At 40.0% G+C, this 24,402-nt stretch overlaps 1 protein-coding gene across 1 annotated transcript; it reads right to left on the bottom strand.

Moving 5' to 3' along the window:
* LOC114616598 (zinc finger protein 474) lies at nucleotides 1-24,402 on the bottom strand. Its single transcript, XM_028762027.1, has 2 exons — nucleotides 24,233-24,402; nucleotides 1-1,768 (listed from the first exon to the last, which is right to left on the bottom strand). Exon 2 carries the CDS (start codon nucleotides 1,558-1,560, stop codon nucleotides 517-519), a length of 1,044 nt encoding a protein of 347 aa, XP_028617860.1. The 5' UTR covers nucleotides 1,561-1,768; nucleotides 24,233-24,402; the 3' UTR covers nucleotides 1-516.

Genomic DNA, 24,402 nt, shown 5'->3' with positions numbered 1-24,402 from the left:
AGCAAGTGCTCCAGTGTTTAATTATTGCTAAAGTCATTTGGGGTTTTTGACACAGATTCTATTTTAGTAAGATAAACTCAGCATAACCCAGTATTGCCAAAACCGAATTCCTAAGGTAGATGACTAAAATAAACCAGCAATAAACATTGGCTGTTGGAATGGGAATCATATCTCTGTAATGTAGACACAGCATAATGACTCATTTTAAGTAACAGTCTCTCCCAGGGATTACTGGGATGAGGGATCAGAGAAAAAAAAGTCCATCTCTATTAGGCTGTAGGACTGAAGAGGATTATTAACCAACCAGACAAGGATTCTGTTAGGTCTACTTTGCAAAAAGAGATACACACACAACACAGCCCCTGGAGTCCAAAAGGAGATCCACTTGGACAGGCTGCTTTGAGACACAAGTAAGGCTTTGGGAGAAACCATCGTTGGGGCTGAGGTTGCTCGCTCTAGGAATAGTTTTCTCATCCTTTTGAAGATGCAGTGTGTCCCCAGTCCACCTCCTTCATCTTATATGACAACAGTTACCTTGTCCCCATTGGGTGCTTCCATGTTCCTCTGTTGCTTGGAATTAGTGAGTGCATTTGGACCACCTTTCCTTTCTAGGTTCGAATTTTGAGTTTTTGGTCCACTAGGTTGAGATTTACAACTTCTCTGGTGTACAGGTAGGCGGTCTACAGCAAAGGTCCGGCCACAATTTGGGCAAGGCACAAGCGTGGCTTGACTCACCCCCTCTTGTCTGGGCTGTCCAGTTGGAAGGGGTTGAGGCTTCTGGGGCAGTGGCCGACGCAGCTCTCTAGGAAGCCGATCATTCTCAATTTTCCACTTCTCCAAGCATTTGGGCTCGTGGATAGGAAGGGACAGTGTGCCAAATTCCCTACCACAAATGTAACAGATGAGAGTCCTTGGTCGGGCTGGGATGCCACTAGAAGCTTTCTTGAGACCAGTAGGAACATTAGGACTATCCATGTTTGGTGTGCCAGGATTCTCACCCTTTGGCTTGCAACTTCTCTGGTGAACCAGGAGACGATCTGGCAAAAATGTGCGGCCGCAGTTTTCACAGGGGAGCAGCTGAGCCTGCGCACTCTGAAATGCCTCCTCGTTGGCTGCCTGAAGGTTGTATGAGTCGCTGCCACCGATGGGCTGTGGTTTGGAGGGTTCTGGCCTCCTCAGGTGCTTGGGTAGTTTGCTGTTCTCAATGCGCCACTTCTCCAAGCACTGGGGCTCATGAATAGCAAGTGACTGGGACCCAAATTCTCGTCCACAAATGTAGCATATCCGGAACCCTGGCCTGCGGGATGGGATCACAGGGGGTCTAGGCAGGCTTTCTGACATAATTCGACTGGAGCCTTTTGATAGAATCGCTGTTCCTGGTCTCCTTTTCTGAGTGTTGGCCTTTATGTTTTTGGTTAGACCGCCACACTGTGTTTCCTGCAGAAGGGTAGAATGGGAGTCACTCGGCAGGATAGCCTGCTGGATAAGGAAGGTGGGCTCTTTGGAGCAGTGGATAGTTCCTTGTGATTGGCTGGAAATCCTTTCATTTCCTCTTTCCATGAACAGAGGAGGAAGCTTTCTCTAGTGCTTGCTTGAGTTTCAGGCCACACCGGTTCTCAGCTGCTGCTAAGACTGAAGGTTAGTGACGCTAACTTGTCCTGGGCTTCCACATGTTGCCAGTTGATCAGTGACTCAGAGCTTCGTTGGAGGGCAGGAGTCTGGAATGTGGGAAAGTCCCCATGAAGCCTTCGATATCTATCTCCAAGATCTGTAAGGAGCAGGAGATATAAATCAAGAAGTTACTATACACAGAGACAGACAGACAGACAGACAGACAGACAGACAGACAGACACACACACACACACACACACACTCACACACATCCCTTAGATCAGAAACTGATAAAAGACAGCATTTTTTTAATTGGCCATGTGCTCTGTTTGGCTAGTTTAGTAACCACCAGTACATTCGAGATAGTCAAGAAATATGAACACAAATGTGAATAGTTTGTTTACAAATTGCAGTGCACTGAAATTACTAGAGCAGAATTAGTCACAAAGAAGGCTGAGGATGACATCACATACACACAGATGACACAAAGTAACAGTCTGACTCCAGGAAGAGCACTGTTCACAGAAGAGAAAAACGAAGCTTCTATTCACAAAAGGGAAAATCCAAAAACAAAACTAAAGGGATCGATAGACCCTGTAGAAAACCTTGGTGATCCCACAAGCCCCTCCTTCAGAGATTCTTAACCCTTCAGTGACATAGACTCCTTTGATAATTTTGAAAACATCAGGCTCCATGGGATGGTTAAAAAAATTTAACATTATTTAAAGATGAAACAAATTTTGTTGAAAAAATGTGTCAAGTATTTGAGGCGACAAATTAGGAAACGTATTAGTGTGAGAGACTGCTTGAATATTCACGCATTGAAGAGCCCGGATGAGAGATCTGTGCATCTTCCTTGGGACTGCAACGCTCAGGCGTTGCTTGATGCTTTCTCATCATATTTATTTTGTTTTATACATGTATGTTTGCCAACCAGTTTTGGTAAAGAAAGAAAGAAAGAGTAGGGTAGGGTAGCTGTTTTTCTCAAACAAACTAGAAGAAAAGGCTAATAGGACAATGAGATCTCATTATGGGCAGAAACATAAGATGTTTTTATCTTGGGAGAAATCCTGAGTAAATGTGATTGTGGGTTAACAAGCTAATTCTATCAGAAATCTTGGGTCCTTGTAAATGTTCTGGGTCACTAGGTCAGGGTTGGAGTCCGAAAGCATCCGTTTAGGTTGCAGGGACTGCACCAGATCTGAGGTTCAGCACACATCAGCAAACATGAGCCTAGACTGGTAATATGAAAACCTCAGGTGTAAGGTTTATAAGGGACAAAAAGAACTGTGAGATCTGAGCCCAGTTCCTGCATTTTTGGTGCCAAGAAAAGCCCAAACCTTTGTAGTTTAGAGATCAACTCAGGTCTGGCATGGAGAAGGAAGTGATTCTTCATCCTGACAGCTCCTAAGGCAGTGATGCTAACACGTGGCAACCAAAGAATGTGTTGGCACAAACAGAGTGGCCTGCACAGAAAATGAAGCTCAGAGAAATGCATCACTTTCTCAGTCCCATTCGAAAAGACAGTAGGCTCAGGAAAACATGGGGCACAGGGTAAAGGGGCTAGGGAACACACGGGGCACAGGGTAAAGGGGCTCGGGAACACCCGGGGCACAGGGTAAAGGGGCTCGGGAACACCCGGGGCACAGGGTAAAGGGGCTCGGGAACACACGGGGCACAGGGTAAAGGGGCTAGGGAACACCCAGGGCACAGGGTGAAGGGGCTCAGGAACACACGGGGCACAGGGTAAAGGGGCTAGGGAACACACGGGGCACAGGGCAAAGGGGCTCGGGAACACACGGGGCACATTTATCAGCACTGAGTAAAAGATATTCAGAGCCAGTACTATTCTGACCTAGTTATCCTTTCTCCCTGAAACCAGGAAGTTACAGATACTGAAAGTAGTGAAAGAGATTAGAAAACTCAATATAATAAAATAGAGTCCCATGCCTAAAACTGCTTCTCCATGTGTCACAGAGCCAGTCCTCAGTGTAATACTGAGAAACTCTGTGACCTTAACCAACAACTCCTCCACCTCCCTTCTCATGAGGTAGGAGATTAATATTTAGTGAAGGACAACTGTGGGCCCAACAGTGCTCTCATTTTCTTCTATATAATTCAGTTAACTCTGAGACAGTAATGAGGCAGATGTTATTACTCAATTTTATAGACAAACCGCCACTCAGAAAAGACAAGCAAGTTGCCCAAGACAATTTGTAAATGACCGAACAGGGAGTTCAATTCCTGTTCTCGCTGGCTCCAGGGTACAGCTCTTTCCATTATCCATCCAACCTGAAGTCGACGGAGCTTCTCTCCGTTAGTTTCCGTCCCGTCCCTGTTTTAATGCACTATTCATATGCCTCCTGGGCAGGCGCCTAAGTTCTCTCCAGTCTCTATGCTTGCAAAGGGAAGTGGGAGGAGGTTAAAGATGGAAAAAACAGAACAGGGAGAGAAGTGCTCCCAAAGACAAGGATGTTCTGTGTGAGACAGGGTCATTTCATTCTGCAGAAAATATGGTTTGCTTTAAGTTTCTTCTGGGTAAAGTACGATGTATCCTTTCTCTGAACCTACCAGCCTCTTCAGGGTCATCTATGCAATGGGCAAAGGAGAGATAGGGTATGGGGGAAGGACCGGTAGGGTGTGGGGGAGTGGGAGGGGAGGATGTGAGGGAGGGGCAGGGTGTGGGGTAGAGGCATGTGAGAAAATGACGGATTTAGTTGTCTTTACAATTAGACACAAGATGATGGTGACACTATACAGTGAGGCCAAGTGATGTTCCACCTGCAGCTGTCCCACACTGTCCTTACTGCAGGAGAATGCATGCTCACTCTGAAGACCGTCTCTGCAGCAAGCACAATGAAGATTCTTAAAGGTTCCCACTTTAAGCAACAGCTTTGTCCTGCTCCTGCAGACATTTCTTATAGCAAGTGAAGGTATGAAAGTGAAAATGAGGAGGTACCTGGAAGCCAGTGAACTTTGGGGAAGACGAGGAGTGGCATATAATGTCCCTGCTGCTGACTATGCCAAGGCAGTGTGCCAGGGTTAGGCTTGTTGGTTGTTTACACTGTAAGCTGGTTATAAATAAAGCAAAAATGCTAGAAACACTCAATACATAGATTTAATTCATGTAAAGAAACCAGCCTGTCATCCAGACACATCACAAAACAACATTGCTAGTACAGAAAGAGAAGCACTTTGAAAAGCCAACCAGCCAGCCTTACCCCAGGCATTTGTAGAGATGGGCCTCAATTAGGCATTTAACCATATTTGCTCACTGAACATTTCAGGAATGCTCCAGAGGGTTCATATTTTTATCAAGATCATGCCCCTTCCCATTCCCTTTAGGGTTCATGAGAAGGGAGAAGCCAACACAAATTTGAACGCTGTAGTTGTGAGACTCCAGAGCCTGTTTTGGCTTTAGTCGGTGTTCTTTAAAAGGAAAACCATGAGATGCAAACAAAAGTGTGACCAAGTCTTTTAAAACTTCTTTAATTCTTTAAAATAAATATAATGAACACATGAGATGGCCTCTTCCTATACGTATAGAACCAAAATTCTCCGAATGGGATAAAAATATAAGAAAAGGTTGAAGCTCATCCCGAATGGGCACATTCAAAGGCTTAGAAGGTTTGATTCTTCTGTCCTTTATGCTGTTTGCCAGCCTCCATTCTCATTAGAGTCGTGTGTGAGTACAGTTACCTAATGTACTCTCTGGTCTTCCTTACCTGTGAAATTTTGCCTTTTACAAGAAATAAATATAGTAACTTATAGGGAGGCTATGGCAGGCAATATCCCTCCCAGAGTCTAGTGGACATAGCTCATTATTTACCAAAACCCATACTATTCAACTCCCCTGGTTAATACAGCCCTAATTTTTAGCTGGGCAGGTTTTCCAGCTAAAAGTCTATGAGTTCTTTTGTAGTTAGTGAACATATTGATGGGACTTGAGAAAGGTTTTTTTTTTCTTTTGAGACAAGGCCTTAGCATGTATCCCAGACTTGCCTCCACTTGCCAAGTGCTAGGATTATAGACCCTGATGCTTAGAACATACATATAATGCCTGGAACTTAAGCAGCCATCTTGGAATAGTTTAAACCCATGTAATACTTGATGTGACCCAGCATAGGCTTGAATGAACTTGAGTCTCCATTAAGTGTAAAACCTATTACATGAACCCAAGTACCGTTTTAAAAACATGTCTTATTTACATTAGACAAATGTGTATTTGTATATTTTAGGGGTTTTTTACTCATGAAAATCTAATAGCAATTGAAGTTTTTTATATAATTTAATAATGGTCATTGCTAGAGCACAAAATCAATTCTTACTGTATAAATGACTATTTCATTGTATAAAACATTGGGGGAAACCTACAGACCTCCCCATGAACATCATCTGCCATCAGTAGGTACTTCCTCCTGAATGATCTGATTCTTGTCTCTTCAGGTCCCTCTTCTGGATATCTATGTTGTTATAATTCAGGATGTTCCCTATCACCTTCCAGTCTTGGAAGTGTAACCTCTCTCATGCTGTTCATTTTTACTGCTAGTTATGTAGGTAACAGCTTTGCTCCTAGTCAATAGCACTTTAAATTCCACTGTTCAAACAATGTGTATAGTTTATTTCTTGATGGATGCAGACAGATGCAGAATAAACAATTTTCAAAAATCTGTTCTATTTGAGTGACACATTACTTTGCTGCTGCAGTAAGTACAAATTCAAAGGAACTCTTTTATAACATGATAGAAATTCAGGTGCTTGCCTCAACAATAAAACTTCCACTGAAAACATGGTTGTGTGGCTTTAACAAAACGGTATTATGAGCTACAAAATGCCACTTCTGAACTTGTTACTAATTGAATTAAATTATGAAGGGAAAGTTGTCATTTTAAGCCAAGCTATAGTTTCTTGAGTTTTTGTATGACTCTCTTTCCTTACTGACAATCCAGTCTTTCTCTAATTCTATGGAGAGAAATCAGCCCATCCCACTCAGAGGCCAAGGATTACCAGAAGAACTGATGGAAGCTGGGTGGCTCACACTCTTCTAGAAAGAACTAGGGGAATGGATGTCTGTGGTCCTCAGTAAATCTGAGGTAAACTGAGAAAAGGTCCTATGAGAACAGCTGGGACCTGGAGGTTGTATGGCTTGAAAGCTACAAGAATGATATTGGAGACATAAGGAATGCTTTAAAGAGAGCCACATAGCCAGAGGCGTGGCTTTGAGGGAATGGGAGCATTTTTAATCTGGACCATAATTGCTAATTTGAAAAAAAATCCCCTTCCTCATTTTTCTTCACTATGAAAGACACTGAACCCCAAAGTTCTTTTATTCTCTCTAATTGGCATGTATGGACACAGTAGCCTGTGGTATTAGAAAGTAGAGAAATGGACATTTTATGCTTCTAAGTAGAGCCTCCTGCACGGGCACTTTATGTTGTTAAGACTCATAATATCACCCTGTGTAAGCTAGCATTAGACCCAACCTGTACTTTTCACTCTATATTGAGTATCCAAATCACAGGGTGTAAAATCACAAGTGCTGCACAGGTATGGACACAGAACTGTCACACTGATATGTGGTGAGGTAGAAAAGTAACTATGGAAACCACCAATATGATCATGCAAGAGCCCTGTAATATGTAGAAGAAAGACAAAGCATGATGAGAGAAAAGAGAAGAAAAGGGAGGGTTCAGGAGAATAAGAACTGTTCACAGGAGTATCACTGTCCTACTTTGCTTTCTATTTTTGTGATATAATACTGACCCAAAGCCCTTGGAGAGGAAAGACTTTACTAGGATTACAAGTTACAGGCTATCACCATCAAGGAAAGTAAAAGCAGGAACTCAAGGCAGGAAGCTGGAAGCAGGAAGGTGGAGGCAGGAACTGAAATAAACTCTCAGATAAAAAGCTGCTTTGGGCTTTCTCCCCATGGCTTGCTCAGCTTGTTATACAACCCAAGACCACATGCCCAGGGATGGCCCCTCCCCACAGTAGGCTGGGCCAGTCCATGTCCATCACGCATCAAGAAAATGTTTCACAGGACAATCTGATTAGAGGCATTTTCTAAACTGAGGTTTCCTTTTTCCAGATGACTATAGCTTGTGTCAAATCGACAATAACAACATCCATAAACCAGCAGTTCACACACTGTGTTTTCTTATATTTCAGATAATTTTATCCCAAGTATTGGCTCAGAGGCTAAATGTGCCCCACATGTATACATTCTTTGTAGTTGTAAAAGTGCTAAAAATAAATTAATTGCCACTACACTTAAATTTAGAGATGTCACATGAATGGTTGTTTGCATTTACTTGACATGGGAGATATAGCCTAATGAGCCTACATTTCCTGTCCCACAACCAATATGAGTCAAAGCACAGTGAAAGCCATAGGTCAGATTGGCAATCTGGACTCTTCCGAAGTTTCTCAACCAGTTCACATCACTAATTTATAGGTCAAGCTTCTCCCTAAGGCTACTTTGAGTCTGTAAGATTGCTTGTGAACCTCATTTGAAACTGATTCTTTCCCACAGTTTTCTTCTTAATTGACTAGTTTAAAATTACTTCAAAGATTTGTAAACTCCAGCTCTTCAGAAACTGAGGATCCAGTTGAAGTTACATTATCTTTTCTGAAAGATATGACTGCTGAAGTCACAACATACTCATTGGTAAAAATTTAGCAGAAAATCTTGCAAATGAAAGTGGATTGAAGAGGAAATGCATGGTTTGAGAAGTGAGGGAAGAAAGGAGAAAGGAGTCACTGATGTAAGGAGGAGTAAGTTATTGGAGGGTCAGTGGTGTCATAGGTAACTCCAATCAGAAAGGACAAAGGACTCTGTACTTAGAAAACCCATAAGAAGGACAACAGAAGGGGAAACAATAGCAGAAAAAAGTGTTTCCTGGCATCATCTGAATATTTTGAATCCATTTGCATATGTAATTTTCAGTCCATGTTATTGGAGCTATTCTATATAAATCAATGGACCTTGCTTTTACCACTCAATGTCTTTCCGTATGTGGGATGTTAGATACCTTTTTTTTTCTAAAGAACTAGACAGTAAAAGACTCAAACAATCTACTAACAATAAGAGCAGCTGTTGAATTTTCAGGACTTGGTCTGGAAATCCCTCATTGGAGAGGATGGAGGAATTTGGTCTACTTTTTCCTCTGCCAAGCTGTTTTGTCAAGAAGTGAGTATAGATTAGATTGAATTGAAACTGTGGGAGAACAGAGCTGTAATTCTTTTTCAGCCTAGAGTGAGATCTCTTTACTCTATCAAGAATCTAAAGTTGATTACCACCAAAAATGAGGGGGAAATAGATGCTCAGACTTTAGTATTCTAACTTTAGTATTCAACTCAACGCATGTTTTACTAGCCTCATCCTATGAGATGCTTGACAGAGGTCCACTGTTGTAACTCTCCCAACTCATTATTAGCACCATGACTCTGGCACAGGCTGCCAAGCCAAGGGTGACAGCATTTGAAGTATTGTCACTGCACTGGTGTGTCCAGATGGAAACAAACACAATGCATAGTATGGCTGCCTTTGGCTGGCATAGGTTGGCAAGAGACAGATGGCTGTCACTGTGTCCTAGAAGGACCTTTCTAGTCATACCCTCCACTGACCTAATAACAGACCCAGCATTGTGCCTTAGCTCTAGTCTACCCCCAGGAGGTCAGAGTCTCCCAGAGCCTGGCTAACTCTTAAACTTATCATTAAGACCATTCATTTTAAACTTCAACACTGTTAATAATGCTCTCTTTACCCAAAGTTGTATCTGAAGAAAGTCCTTGGGTAGAGAGTCAAAAGCAGATCAGGACCAAGGACATGCTGGATTTTAGTCAGTGAATGAGGCTCTATTTTCTGATTTCCTCACTGACAGGCAGTGAGTGAGTCTGGAGACTTTGTAGTTTATTTAAACCTACAAGCTAAATACTGTTTCTCACTGGGAGCTTTCCTTCCTGTGGACCTATGACCATTCTATGCTGATATGTCACCCAAAAGCTATTGTCGTTCTGATTGATGTCACCAAATGATATGAACTCTTTCACAGTCCTTATGGTTGAAATTCATTGATGATTCAGAATCCTCTGTAATACATCTATTTCCTTTTCAAGAAAACTTACACAAGATACCCTTTGCTGGTGAAAATCACTAGAACTCATCTCTTAAATTCTGTGAGGAACTTGCTCCCTCTCTGTCCTAAGAGCCCAAGCAAAAAATGAAATGTGGTGAGAACTCTTTATTTTAAAACCCCATCGATTATGGCTTAGATATCTTGTGGTTTACAATGTACTGAAAGCTTCGTGCCATTCCATGTCAAATTACTATTAAATGCTACAGATGTCAGAGTATCTGCTTGTTTCCTTGTAGTGAAGGAAAGGAAGGTCTATGTGTATATTTTCAGTTACACAGAAGATGGCAAAGGCCAGATATTTGCCCTATTTTGTTTGTGTTTTCAACTGACTTTTTCCATGACCTTTCATGTCCTATGTCACCTACGTCATTCTTAGTACCATGTCTCTTTACATCTAGGACAGCCAATTCAATAAGGGTAGAACCAGGAAATGAATAAAGAATGAAGCATCCCATGGTTAACTCTATAGACACCATAATTTGGCTGGAATGACAACAGTGTTAATAAATTCTCACATAGAGTATGTCACTTAAATATTAACTCTATTATAGTTTACAGAAAGTATATCATTTTATATTACAATGTGATGGGCTTTTTCCGGTCACAAGTATGAAGAGTCTTGCCTGTCCCCATGAGGCAGAGAGAGAAAGAATCTGAAGCATGCAGAGAGCTAAACAAATACTTGCTGACTTTAAGGACAGGGGAAGAACCAAAAAAGCCAAGATATGTGGGTTGCCCTTGAATCTGGACAGAGCAGGAAACAGATTCTCTCTAAGGGGTTTTCAAAGAATGTGACCTTTTAACATCTCAGCTTGTGCCCAGTGAGGACCCTGCTGGACCTGTGACATAGAACTCTCCCATAATGAAGCTGTGATTTTTTTAAGCCATTGACTTTATGGCAACTTACAACATATAATAAGAAATGAAATCATCTTGAAAAGATGAAATCAGTTTTGTGAATACAGAAGCCTTCTGCAAAGGGTTCTTCTGCCAGGCTTGTCCATGCTTTGCTCTGGAATTTTAATCATGCCACAGTAAGAAAACGCATGTCCATAGGTAACAACTCAGGGCCTTGATGAGATGCCCCAGTTGCTTGTGAGCTAAAATGAAATTCACTCTGTAACAACAGATGAACAAATATACAACAGTGTCCAGTGAGTCCTAGTGTCACTCTCTAGGTGGGTGAGAATCCTCAATCATGGTGCCTGACAACTTTTGATTCTGTTGTTGTTTTTTTGGGGGTTTTTTGTTTGTTTTTTTATGCCAACTGTGATTGGAATGTCTGTCCTAGCTCATCCACATTATCCTCTTTCTTCTTTGTTTATGCTATTTGTTTTGCATTGCTTGTTTACATCAGAAAGAATCATTATTAAGTATAATCTTCAGAAACTTGACTTAAACTCACATCATTTTTGCCCAGTTCCTGGCATTTCTTATTCATGCAGGTGTATCATGCTTAGTGGAGTTCCCTTTTTTCCTGCAACCATACTGTCAACACTGCAAGCAGCCTTCTTTGGCAACTGGAAAAAGGTGTGTGGACCTTGTAGAGAAGGAAGAGTCACTATCTGCTTTGATTCTGATAATGCATTTCTATTTTGTTGAGTCATTCATTCTCTGTGTGGAGTTCTGGCATGACGGAGATCTTCCAATTTGCTGTTCCCCCGTGTAGCCTTCCTGTGTAACCCCCTTACATGCCCCCCATCTTCAGCATCAGCTGTTTAAGGGCATCACTGTTACCCAACTCACACTTGATGAGTGAACTGTGTAAACATGAACAAACCACAGATGAAACTGTAATGTGCTGTGCAAAATGTATAGCAACACTGGAGATTGTTGCTTGTGATACTCAAAAAAATCAAAGTTTTCCATTTTAATACATGAGAGATTATTTGGTTCTTAAGTTGATCATATCTGAGGCTTCTTCCAAGCTAGGAAAGGCTCACATACAGGAGGATAATTTCTGTTAACATGATGTACTCAAGGGGGAGAGTATCTTGCTGTTTTCCTGCTATGTATTCCCTTAGGAACAATGATACAGACTGTTACTCACTCACAGAGCTTGGTGTTAAAGCCTGGGTGAACAATCCATCTTTGTTTCTCATCATGCCTGCAGATCCCAGTTGTGGACATATGGTTTGCTGTGTGCCAAGTTTCCTCTCTGTGTGGGACAGAATTGACTGTTCTCATATACTGAGGGAGTTTCCACTGGCCACGGTTCATGTTACCCATTTCTCATAGCATAATCCTTCAAAACATATCTTCTTGCTCAGATACTAAAAATTGCATTATTTTTTAGGTATGCTGATGGTATTATAATTACATTTTAATTGTAATTTTTATTAAGCTAATTATAGATTCAATATTGTCAAAAGAAATAGTTGGGAGATCCCTCGCTCACTTTCCTCCTATTTATAAAACTAAAGTATAATGCGTGACTAGAGAGAGAGTTATGAATAAAATCCAGAATACTCATTCCAGTTGTTTGTCTGCGTGTGTCAATTTAGCTTTATATAACCTTACTGTGTCTATAAGTATCCACAGACAAGGTACCAAATGGCTCCAATACTATAAAGATCCTGTCTTGCTATTTTTAGCATTATCCAACTTCTTTCCATTATTTCTCTCAAATCCCCATCCCTGACCCCCACTGACCACAAATGTGACTTTCATTCTGAAAATGTTATAATTTCAAAATATTATATAAATGAACATAGATGGTATATAGACTTTTTCACTGAGCATAATTTCATGAAGATTTAACCACGTTGTATAGTGCAACAATCTACTGCTTTTAATTGTTCCACCATGTAGGAGTTTACGTATATGTCATACTTTGCTTCACTGCTGAAGTACCGTTTAGACAATTACAGTTTTGTTATGTTCATTCTTATGACAAAACACATTGAATGGTTTTTGAAGGACACAAAGAAGTCAAGTAGGGGTGGAAGGAAGGATAATTTTAGTCACTGGAACAGCAGCATGTGTAAAGATACAAGTACCCAAAGCATGACATTCTTACAAAATGGCGGTGCCTAACTTACAGGGAAGATCAGGTTTCTGTATAATATGTACAAGGTTTTGTCAGGGAGGAGCTTAAGTGTGTATATGCACATGGGAAGATAGGGTCATGAGTGCATGAGTGTTTGAGTATAGAATTAAGTATGAGTGTGTGAGTGTGTGGGTGGATATTACTTATAGGGATACAAACATGGAAGTATAACAGTGAGCGTGTGTATGTGCAGACAAGTGTGTGTGTGTGTGTGTGTCTGTGTACAGTTGGTATGAATAAAGGAGCCACTTAAGGTATAAAAGTGTAGATAGATGTGAAGACTTAGCTGCTGGGAATTGTTTGATGGGATGTGTGCATGGATGTCAGTGGAAGCACACATCTATATCCATGAATGAATGTGAGTGAGTATGTTGATGGGTGTGTGTAGATGAGTTTCAGTGGGTGGCATGATATGAGAGTGGGGGGAGTGGGGAGGGAGAGGGAGAGATGGAGATGGAGATGGAGATAGATGTGGGACTTGGGGAAGGGGAAGGCTGCTGGGAGATCGAGAACTATAGGTGAATGAGAAGGAAAGTGATAGAAAATTGAATTAAGTAACTGAAACAAATGATGAGCTGCCTTACAGTTAGTATCAGGAAGTTTGATTCTCCTATTGGGAATAGAAACATTCACAGATGTTCTCATAATTTGTGTCATATTTGATTAACAGAAGAACATGAATTATGAAATCTAAAGAACTTTAGCTTCTAACTCTGAGGAACGAGGTAAGGCAAATTTTCACTTTCTTAAAATTATGTATTACAGTTTCCTCTAAAAGAAAACTTTTATCAGTAAAAGAGATGGGTATAATTTACAAAACTACAACTTATACCCACCTAGTAAGACTTCTATGTCCCTTCCAACACCAAGATCATGTGTGATACCCATTTCAGTTGTTCAACCCATGTCCCATCTTATGTCACTAATAACTGACATATTCTTAAATATTTTTGCTAAAACATGTTGACAGACACCTCTAAACTATTCTGCTGTATTGTTTTGACTTATTTGCACAGAGCTTAAATAACGAGAGAATTCATCTTCAACAATATATTTTATTAGGAAACCAAGATGATTTCCCATTTGCTTTTCTGTCGTGTATCTTTCTCCATCACTCTCTACCTTAGTTTTTGAGTCAGGGCCCTTCTTTGAACCTGGAGCTTTCTGTTTCTGATAAACTGACCTGTCAGCAAGCTCTGGAATCTGTCTGTCTCTCCTCCCACCCAAATGCTGGGGTTATAGCAAGAGCCTCTACAGATTTTTAACTGGATCCTGGAGATTCCAACTCTAGCCCTTATGCTTGCAAAGCAAACGCTTTGCCCACTGACTCATCTCTCCAGGTCCTCAGCTCTTAATTGTAATTGAATTGTGACCATTAGTAGAGGGGAAGTAAAGAGCCAAGCAAATTGCTTAAATATATTGGTACAATCTAATTTTCTAAGGAAAGGCAGAAAGAGTTGCGTGCCAAAGTATCGGAACTGCTTCTCTAGTGTCCAAAGTCTCTACTGTTGCTGTCTCTTTATATGTTTTGTTTGATTACCCCTGCATAAACTTGGACACAGGTTCATAGCATAGTTCCCAAAGTCCTATCAGCTGGAATTTTGACAGAAGTTCTTAACATCTCTCGACCTGTTTCTTCCTGTTTTGTGGATGTAAAAGTCACCTGGCTCGGTTGTTATGAAAATTAGACACAAGATAAAAGTGCTGGCAGATGCCAGGTATGATATATATATCATGATTGTTATTATAATGCTTTCAAATGCCATCTTTATACACGACCATATCTTTGTACATAATGCAGCAGATCAGAAAATGTAATTTGTAACATTTCTGAAATTATTCTCCTTTTTATTAAAATGCTCCAACAAGTTCCCAAGTTTTCATTTTCTAGCTAACTCAAACCACATTTTATTTAGATTCAATTGAAAGACATTTCAGCCACAGTCCAGGAAATACTGACAACTCTAGAGAAACCTAAGTATGTTTTCCAACCTCATCCAAACTGTATGGAACATTGACAACATTGCTCCATTTGCTAAGGATACTTGCTCCATCTCCCAGTTAGCTGCCCCTAGGTGACCATGTTCCCTGGCACTGAAGCTGACTGGCACATCACTGGGCACTGGACACAGGCTGGTTTACAGTACTTGGCTGTGAACTGGCCTTTTCCAAACCCTTCTTACAAGGTGGCTCAGGGTGGTCTTCAGTATACCAAAGGTTCAAGCAAGTGACTTTAACAAATATGAAGTGGAAAACACAGTGTGGGCAAAGTGTGATTAACAGTTTGCCCAGCAACAGTGAGGCTTGCATTTTAGCCTTCTGAACATGATGAGCAACGGCTAAGGAATTATTTTGGATTCTAGAACCAAGAACAGAGTCTCCTATACTCAAGCTAAGAATTCCCCTAGAACAGCTATTTTGTGTGTCTTTGAGCCAAGCATGGCAGTAGAGTCTCCTGGGGCTTCCTATGCATGTATCCTGATGATATGTGTCCCATTATCTGAGGACACTTGGGGCAGGTGAGAAGAGCCTGGAGCTGATCTTAGGGACTAATTCATTTATCCAGCATCCTGCCTCAGATAGTGGAAACCAGAGCAAGTATTTGCTGCATAACTTCTGCATTCCTGTCACCATTATGCTGAATTCACTACAAGTATTTCATAACAACCCAACTTTCTTCCACTCTTGCATTCACAGCCTAATTGTTACAATATGGTTACTTTGATTCTATATCTGTGAAAATTTTTTGTCACTGTAAGTAAAGAAAAGTTCTACATCAGTCATTTAGGGAAAAATAAAAATATCTTTTGCATCAAACAGAAAATCTGGAGGCAATCAGAAGCTAACCAGGATCAAGGCCACAGAGTTTTTTCAGTGTTTCTGCTGTGTTGCTTCAATTATTCCCTCTACTCTCTTTGCACACAGAAGATGGACCAATCCTAGTAGCTTTGGTTCTACATCTAATCCTGCCTTTCACCCGAGTTCTGTGTAATGAGTGTGGGTGCCCAGCTCTTGGGTGAAATTTCAGAAATCCCAAGGTTCACAAAACACAGACTCTAACACAGAGAATGTCTGTGTCTTCCATCACTGTCCATGCATGCTCAGAAGACCATCAACAAGGTCACCCCCATTAAGTGACAAGCATGGAAAATATATCCTCAGCTGCAATATACATGAAATACAGCATACTCCATTGTACATATGTTCTTTGGACATATAGCATATAGCTTTATATATAGGACATACAGCAGAAGTGAAATATATATCTCCTTTGGACATATAGAAAAGTGCTGGGTCATATGGTAGCTTTATTTTTATTTCCACAGGAATATCCATATGCTTTTCCATAATAGTGGAAAATGAATCCTTGATCACTCTTTGTTTTATTTCCTGAGCCTGGAACTTGCTGATTCAGCTAGTCTAGGCTAGCTAACTTACTGCAGGGTGCTGTATCCTTACCTTCGGAGAGCTGGGATTGCCAGGGCTACCTCAGCCTCCTACTGTTTCTGTTTTGTACATGATTTCTGGGGAGCTGAACTCTAGACCTTGTGCTGGTGTGGTAAGTACTTTCTCTACTGAGGCATCTTTCTTGCCTCAAACTCCAGCAGTTTTAAATTCCACACCACATGAGGGTGGAGGGGTGGAAATGCAGAGTCTGGGAAAACATCTCAAGACATTATGGAGTCAGTATTTGAGAAGGGGCTCAGATTCGGAAGTTTATCCTGTAAATGCCCTGTGAAGGATGACACAATTTTAGGCTGCAAATCTTGATTCTTTTTAGTTAACTGTGAAGTTCTGGATTCAAAATTAATAATACAATTAATTTGTTCACATTAGAGGTAATGAAATTATGAATGTATCACAACAACACCTGTGTTATTTAGGCAAGGAATGGATAGTATCCGCTTAAGTCACTTTAATTTAAAACAGCACTTGCGATTTACCATAGGTTTCTCCCAGAAGACTCTGTAGAATACTTTATTTGGGAATTTCTTATCACCCATTCATGCCCCAATAGTTAGGATAATTAAATTCCATTTGAGGTTGTATTTAACATAGGAAAGGCTGACTGATGAGGAGAATGTGCTTTTAATTTTGGTTTGTTCAATGCCATGTGTTTCATATATAAGATGGCTACATTGGAAATAAACAGATGATGCAGTCCAAGATTTATCTGATTGTAACATTGCATAATCACCTAGTATTTCTGAAAGGGAAAAATGCCATGAACCAAGTCAAATATTATATTAACTTTTTATTACATGCGTATGAGTGTTCTTTGACTATATTTTATTTATATGTTTTAATGAATATAGATGAGTAGTAATGAGGTAGATAGAGGCTTATTATTCATATTTATTATTATTTCATTTTGTGCTCTGTTGTGAATTGCCCCTCTCTGAATACAGAACTCCTCAGCTGCCAACCCATAACACACCCACATACACACACACACACACACACACACACACACACACCTCCTTCTGCATATGGTTTTTGGTAAGGCAATGTATTAATAATAGCCCTAAGCTTTGCCTAGCAATTATTTAATCCAGGATGGTTTCTTATCAAACCTGGGTTGTAACTAGGTCACATGGTACTGATAGGGACAGCAATGGCTGAAACCTGAAGTATGGTTTTTCCAAATTGTTTATCTCTTTTATCTCTAGATTATTGCCTCTCTTGTTTGTTTGTTTGTTTGTTTTGTTGTTCATATCACAGGCTGCTCTTTTGACAAGTATTTAAACTTGGAATAAGATATTCTCCATTGCCCTAACTCTCCAGCTAGAGCCCTGACTGATCATAGTTTGCATGTGCTATTCAGGGCCAGTGCAACTAGCACAGGAAGAAGGGCGAAAAGCAACAACACGTTAAAAACATTAGCAGCTTTTCTTCCCTGTGGACCCATCTGCTAAATTCATAGGAAAGAGAATAACTCTTTTTGTGTGGTCCTTTTTTTTCCTGCTTATGAATTTGGGTGTGTCTCCTTTCTCAGCTGACTTCACTTCTGTGCTCCTTCAACGCACCTGATGTTGGATACCCTGTGATACTGCATTAACACACACAAGCCGTGTCTCCATCTAACCCTCACATGTCCAGCTATTCCTTTTGCATGCTTGCCTGTGCTCAGTCTACCACTGCCAGGCAGGTTGCCTAACTATTCACACCCCGTGTCGGCCATGGCATAGAAGGACCACATTCACCTTAAGTCACCACATTCACTCTCTAAGTCATTTATTGTCCTAGCAACTACATTTATCTCTGCAAATTGCAACCAGAGCCCAGTGCCAGGACCCAGACTAGATGCTAACAGATGCCCCACCCTCTTCTTCCCAATAGAACTCAAACTCTTGACACTGAGATCTTCTATGATCTAGGATTAGCCTCTCCTCTCTCCCAGGTCTCTCTATCTTGCTTCCCTTCTTCTGTACACTCATTTCACCTCAAGTTTCTCAAACAAGCCAAGGTGGTTTTTTTTTCCTTCAGTAGACAGGGTGGAGGCTTCTCATGTGACCTTCCTCCTGCCTAAAATTTTACTCTAGTTCTTTGACTGGCTTTCTGATTTCTCTCTTCCTGTCTCTCAGTAAACATTATCAACCCAGGGAGGCCTTTTCTGATTGCTCCTCTTCTGGTAACTGCTGCTGCTTTCTTTCAAACACACAAACCACATGTACACACACCCACATGCACACACGAACATGTTCTGCAGCCACTGCCAACAGTCCTGTTCAGTAACATCACGGCTGGTTTTCTGAACTGCATTTACAACATGTGGTTTTGTTTTGGTTTTTGGTTTGCATGTGTGATATCCATTTCTTTCATATGGACATGAACTCCATGGCACTGGGGACTTATTTGCTCTCTACAGTTGGACTGACAACACATGGCCTACTGCCAGACCCATGGTAGGTGCTAACAAAACACAGCTTATGTTGGATGAAATAAGCTTTGTTTTACATTATATTTTCAACAGATTATTATTTAAATAGAAAAAAATGGAAAAGGACTTTTAGTGAAGATTGGGGGAGCTTTTTTTTAGGTCTTAGGAATACTTCAACATATGAATCTTTTTAATTCCTCTTCATAAAGGGGTTACTATTCTATTTAGCCTGAGAAATGAAACCACAATTAGTCCAAGATAGATAAGACCTCAGGCAAAGACTGCATTGAGCCAAACAGTGTGCCTCGAGGAAGAGTCCTTCAGAAAGTAATGACTAGAGGATGCCACAGCCACCAACCCCAAGAAATGGTTGCCAGGGGGACACCAATGGTGGCCCTATAACAGCTATGACATATACTGGGGGCACTGCACGTTTAAGCAGAATCTGAGCATGAATGTTTGGGTTTCCTGGCTAGAGATTATTTATCCATAATCCCTTTTATACATAAGTATTATGAGCACTTAGAAATTTCAAACTTAATTCTCTTTAAAAGTCACTTCTCTCCTGAAAAGATTACAAAGGACTTGGTTGCACAGTGGAAGAACAGACTTTCTAAATGAATGTATGACTTGGAGAAGATAATTCACCAGAATTACTCAAACATTAGGACAAGGGTACACAAACTATAGACCAGATTTGGCCAGCTGCCCACCTCGTTTGATAAATATTTATTGGAGAATAGTCATATTTATTCTTTTACATATTTGTCTTTGATTGTATTTGCCTTATAATGGCGGGGTATTTGCCCTATGAAGCTAAATTGTTTCCTACTCGTGCACACATGAGGAAAATGTGTACTCCCTGTATGATTATTTAAAAATGAGATTTGATTTAAAAATAAAGTGTCTGGGGTGGAGAGATGGCTCAGCAGTTAACCCTTATTGTTCTTCCAGAGGACCTAGGTTTGGTTCCCAGTCCCCACCTACTTGATGACTACAACCATCTGTAATTCTAGCTCCAGAGAACATGTAACCCTCTTCTGACCTCTATGAGCACTGCAAGCACAAAACACATGAACCTGCATTCCTCCAAAAACACGAATGCTTGAAAAGAAAAAAAATTAAAGTGAAGCATCCGATTATTAATCAGTGTGAATTTTAAAATAATATTCAAAATACAACTAGATCCCTATCAACTTTTGCTTATGCCTAACTGTATCCAGGATCCTCTTGGTCTTTTCTCAAATAAACGTTTGGCTTCTTCGTGATCTGCACATAAAATCTGCAGTTTAATTACCATGTTTAAATCATTAGCACATTATCTCTTTACATCCTCCCTCCCCCTGCTGTAGCATCATGGTATATTGCTATTGCCATCTGGAGAATACCTCTCCTTGTTTTTAATATGCCGTAGGAGTCGTCACTGCTCCTTCAGGTGATGTGTTCCAGAATTGTGTGGGTTCTTCACTGTTTTCAAATTTCTATCAGAGACAACTATATGGAATTCACATTCTGAAGTAAGCAGGAAAGGGCAACTAACAGAAATTACAGTTTTCATTTTCAGGCTCAAAATGGATATGTATGAGGCTTCAAAGTTGGGAGTGGATAAGTCATATTTTTGCTTTGGAAACATTTGTGTGTTGATAATTCTCTCTCAGTCACAGAAGATGTTAAACCTTTTAGTCCAATGCTACTGTAGTGGGTTATTTTTCTCTGTCACTATGATACACACACTGTTAAGTAGGCAAGATGGTGCTAGTATAAATAATGTCTCTCTGTGTAAATTTTGAACCAAGAAATATTCTCCTTTTTTCCTCTATGTAGAATACATCATGTAATACAGTAGAAAATAATCTAGTGAAGATTAAGTAACTAAAATTAAATAATTTCAAATTAAAAATTTCTGGTATTAAGTTTTATGAATAAATATGTCACATATATTTGGCTCCTGCCTGGGAAACATGTAGATGACACTCAAGGAAGAGAGAAGAGAACACAGCTTCATTCAAGTCTTACGAATGACCACTGGCAAGTGGTCCCAATACATGCTTCATACCTATATACCTATAAAAGTTGGCTTATTAAAATTAACAGTACTAATAAGGATAGACAATAGATGCATATAATAGAGTCGAGAGATATATAGTCAACTGTTTGGTTCATTTGTTCAAAACTGCAAGATGATTCAATAGAGGAAAGGAAACTTCTCTAACACACAACAGTGAAAGGTTGGGTGTGGTCACAGGTAAAATCCAGTATCAATTTCCTATTTTTAGCACTCAGAAAAAACTTACAGAGCTAATCACAAGGGATAAAACTAGAAGGTTACTGAAAGGAGACACAGGGAAATATGTTTATGATACTGATATTTGCAAAAATTTCATATACAAAACAAAAGGGTTGGAAAAATAAAAGTATAATTAATGATACTTTTGCATTAGAAACCATCGCTCTTCAAAATTAAGATAATTAAAAGACAAGTAACAGTAGAAAAATATACTTAAGATTTATAACTATAAAGAATTTGTTGTGTATGTCTGTATGTGTGCATATAAAACAAGACAATCCAAATTTTAAAAAGAATAAATCTTTGCCTATATTGCGAATGACAAAAGTTATCTAGTCATAGAACTTGGGAAATAATATACAATATTACTGGTTGTTTGGCATCAGAAAAAATGCCAACATTTTTCTGGGGCTGGAGAGATAGCTCAGTGGTTAAGACCACTGGCTACCCTTGCAAAAGATCCATGTTCAATTTCTATTACCCATATGATGGCTAACAACTGTTTGTAACTACAGTTCCAGTATCCAACAGCCTCTTTTGGCCTTTTTGGATACATGGTACACAGACATACATGTAGGCAAAACACCCATGCACACACAAAAAAAACCTTTTATGTAGAAAAATGTATACAAAACCCACAGAGATGGTAAACATACATACTGCAATGCCTGAAGTTAAAATGATTGTCAATCTAAGTGTTAATAAGGGTGTGAGGAAATCTTCCTGGTAGGATTGTGAAGTATTACAACCACTTTGAAGAACTTCTTAGCACTTAGCAGAGTGCTAACATTGTATAATATATAAAATTACATATCTACAGAAACTCACACACAAATAGATGTCCATGTTACTCATAATAACGAAAATTGAAAACACAATTACACATCAGCAGGTAAAATATAAAAATCATAGCATCTTCTTACATAGAGGGTTGACTCACAATACAAACAGGCTACCAAGACTCAACATGAGTCCTCTCAAAACACCTGATACTGAAAATGTCAGCTACAAAAGAGTATGTGCTGAATTACTGCATATATGTGACAAGTGACATGGTAGAGTAGGCAGTGCTATTCTGTGGTGACAGAACACTGATCACTGCTTGTGTGGTGTGAAGGTGAGTACATGCTGAGGCAACCACAAAGATACATGGTCACACTGACATCTTTGGCAACATCATCTGTCCTGGTTATCACTGTGGCTACTCCAAAGGGCTCTGTCTAGTGTGTGGCTTACAGCTCATTAAAGGTAAAGAAAAAGTTTTAAATGGGCCATAGTGTGAATAGGCAATTAAAGAGAGACCTGTGAGCAAGTGCCCCACTTCATTAGTCAATGGCAAATTCAAATTATTACTCTGCTAAGATAGCATTTTATACTCAAGAAAAGTTAAAAATCCTCCTTACTCTTACCAGTTTCACTCCTAAGTGTAAACCAAAGATAAATAAAAACATAACCACCAGAAGGCTTGTGCACATTTTGAGAGTCCACGGAAGGGAGTCAGGCAGCATCTGACTTCCTGTCCCTGGCTTATCTCTCTTAGCTCAATGACCTCCATGTTCATCCAGAGACCACACATGAGGATTTCTTTCTCTTAAAAACTGAACAATGCTCTATTATATACTCTCTATGCAACACCCTACATACATCCTGTGACTTCTTTGTCTGCTCATCTGTTGATGGACTTTTAGATGCCCTATCTTGTTGTTTGAATGATGCTGCAATACACATGGGGTGTAGAACATACTGATTTCATTTCCTTTGGACATACATATAGCAGAAATGAGATTTTTGTCTCCTATGTTGGTTTTATTTTTATTCCCACAGGAATATCTATATGCTTTTCCACAACAGTGGTATGAATTTACATTCTCACTAGCAATGTGCCCCTAAGAATCCACCTTTCACCTCATCTTTCCCAGTTCCTAATTTTTTAAAAATAATTTTTGATAAATGCCATTCTAATTCATCTATGGTGGCTTTGACTTGAATTTCCTTGATGAATAGTGACATGTAATATTTTTATTTTCTTATACTTAATAGCCATTTGAGTAGAATGGTGGTTGCCAACAGCTGGAACCTAGGTTTAAAGGGAAGATAATGGTTAAAGGGTCCAAGTTGTTGAGTTTAATTATTGTGGACCAAACACAAACCCTAGTGATGGAAGACATGAGGATGCAGTATATTTCTGTAATTTACCAGGCTAGAAAATCACAAGCATTCATTCCACCGAAAAAGAACAAAGCAAATAAGACCACCGTGTGAAGTGATGGACACTTCAATTCAGCTAATTCTGACAATAAGTTCCTGCCACATTCTTCACGAGAACCCCTCATAATCCCTAAATGCATGGATATTTTGTCAGATGAATCTCAATGCAACTGGAAGACGTAAAGAATGAAATTGGCGGAAAGAAGAGATTTGTGCAGGAGTGTTTACAGCTGCTTGGTTACAGCAGGTCCAAACTGGAAAGAAACCAAATACCAAGAACTAGATTAGCTAAACAAATGTGGAACAATCATAGTTATACTCACCCATCAAAGATGAGCAGCGGCACACAGAGGAGCACAGAACAGCCTTAAAACAGACTCCACATCCATAGGAGTCAGAAACAGGAGCACACTTTGCATGACTAGAGTCATGCTGTGTTCATGGAGGGCATATCAGTCTCTGGTGACCGAAGCCAGCATAGTGGAGAGAAGGCAGACCGGAAGTCAAAAGAACAGTTTCCGGGGTGATACAAAATGCCCCTGCCTTGGTTGAGAGGATTTCTATGTGGCTATCGTCTGTTAAATTACTTGATTTTTAGGAATTTGAAACTTAGAACTCAAGTTTGCTTGTATTTCATTCACTTGATTTTTTTTTAAACCTTTCATTCAACTGAGTAACTGGAGCCTTTAACACCGTTTCTTCTGTGGATAAACTGCCTAATAAATTTAATACAGTAGTAGGGTTAAAACATATTTCACTTAGAGGAAATTCTTTAGGTTGTGTCTTTCAGTGAAATTCGATTCTCGTTTTAGCCATTACAGCACTTAAGAAACAGTTGTCGACAATATCCAAGGAAGTAAAATATTATTTTGGAAAATATTGTTGCAATCATTAGACTAACTTCTAATTGAATTTCTTTTCTCTCACAGAGACATAATTACCGCCCATGGGTAAGGAGGATGTGGAGGAAATAAGGTAGTAAGTGATGGCTGACTGAAAGTAAGGCTTCAGAGTGAGGAGCTATGAGACAAGAGAGAACACACTCTCACAGACGTACCATGGATTTGTCCTCTTCTCGACACTTGGCCTTTACTGTGGCGTTTCAGACCCCTGTGAGGATCCACGGAGTTTGGCACAGGAGCTGGGAACGCTAAGATTCACATTTCTCCTGTGGGACGTGGAGTTAGTAGGTATGGCTGCCGTGTAAAAGGAACCCCAGCTTCTGTT

Source organism: Grammomys surdaster, unplaced genomic scaffold, assembly GCF_004785775.1.
Source record: "Grammomys surdaster isolate TR1022 unplaced genomic scaffold, NIH_TR_1.0 332639, whole genome shotgun sequence".
Taxonomy (NCBI): Eukaryota; Metazoa; Chordata; class Mammalia; order Rodentia; family Muridae; genus Grammomys; species Grammomys surdaster.
The sequence above is the reverse complement of the archived record's forward strand: the minus strand, read 5'-3'. Positions and strand labels throughout refer to the sequence as shown.